At 59.1% G+C, this 1,164-nt stretch overlaps 1 protein-coding gene across 1 annotated transcript; it reads left to right on the top strand.

The window, feature by feature from the left end:
• Window positions 1-6: 6 nt before the first annotated feature.
• Window positions 7-1,164, top strand: LOC102011388 (cytochrome P450 2D16-like; the record flags this gene model as incomplete). The annotated part of the gene is given in 2 exon segments (XM_005415175.2): window positions 7-206; window positions 942-1,164. Coding segments are annotated over 2 exon segments (372 nt in total). The 5' UTR covers window positions 7-17.

Raw genomic sequence — 1,164 nt, forward strand, 5'->3', positions numbered from 1 at the left:
GTGTCTGCAAGGCAGCCATGGGGCTGCTGACCGGGGGTGCACTGTTCTCTGTGGCCGTGGCCGTGGCCGTCTTCCTGCTCCTGGTGGACCTGATGCACCGGCGCCAGCGCTGGGCTGCTCGCTACCCGCCAGGCCCCGTGCCTGTACCCGGGTTGGGCAGCCTGTTACAGCTGGACTTCCACAACCTGCCGTACTCCTTCTACAAGGTGAGGGAACTAGAGTGGAAGGGCCCAGAGTCAGGGGGAGGTCAGAGCTACAGGAGGTGGGTGAAGCCCACCTGCATGTGGACGGGGTCCTGGGCCTGTAAGAGGAAGCAGGCAGAGAGGCCTAGTGGATGGCACTGCAGAGCCTGGGGACATGTTGGACTTTGCAAGAAAAAAGTGTGAGAGCACAAAGGCCAGGAGGTGGGGTGGCACTTGGCAGTGTGTTCTGGATCCAGGTGGACAGGGTAGGAGTCATGCAGGGCCCAAGTCTCTTGTGACAATGTCAGGGGACGGGGGGAAAGGTGTTGAAGTTGGGCAAGAGAGGTTAGGATCCCAGCATCCATCAGGAAATCGAGACTCAGAGAGGTGCGGTGACACCCTTCAAATCATCTAGTGCTGTGTGGAGTTGGCTCACTGCTCACTTCTGTGAGCACAGTTTCCCCTGTGTAAACTGGGGTGCTAGCTAACGGGGTGCTCACAGATCTATACAGACAAGGTCATGGCTGGGAGACCAGATCCCTAGTGATTCCTAGAGGTAGGGCACACCTGAGGTAGGGCACTTGCCGAGTGAGCAAGGGACACGGGGACCATATCCCTGGGCCTTCAAAGAATGAAAGAGGGATGTCAGATCTCTGAAGTGCTGTGCTCATTCTGGGTCTCCTGAGGTTTGCACGCTGAGTTGGGTCCTTCAGGTCGGCTGGGTCCCCGACTTGAGTGTCGCGACCATTTTAACTGCAGTTGCGGCACCGCTTCGGGGACGTGTTCAGCCTGCAGCTGGCCTGGACCCCAGTGGTTGTGCTCAACGGGCCAGCGGCCATGCACGAGGCTCTGGTGGACCACAGGGAGGACACTGCAGACCGGCCACTGATGCCCATCTATGAGTTCCTGGGTTTCAAGCCACACATGCAAGGCAAAGGGTGATGGGCAGGCAGGACATAGGGGTGGTGGCAGACCTGGGCGT

The sequence above is a fragment of the Chinchilla lanigera genome, unplaced genomic scaffold (genome assembly GCF_000276665.1).
Source record: "Chinchilla lanigera isolate Chin_1 unplaced genomic scaffold, ChiLan1.0 scaffold00789, whole genome shotgun sequence".
Lineage (NCBI taxonomy): Eukaryota > Metazoa > Chordata > Mammalia > Rodentia > Chinchillidae > Chinchilla > Chinchilla lanigera.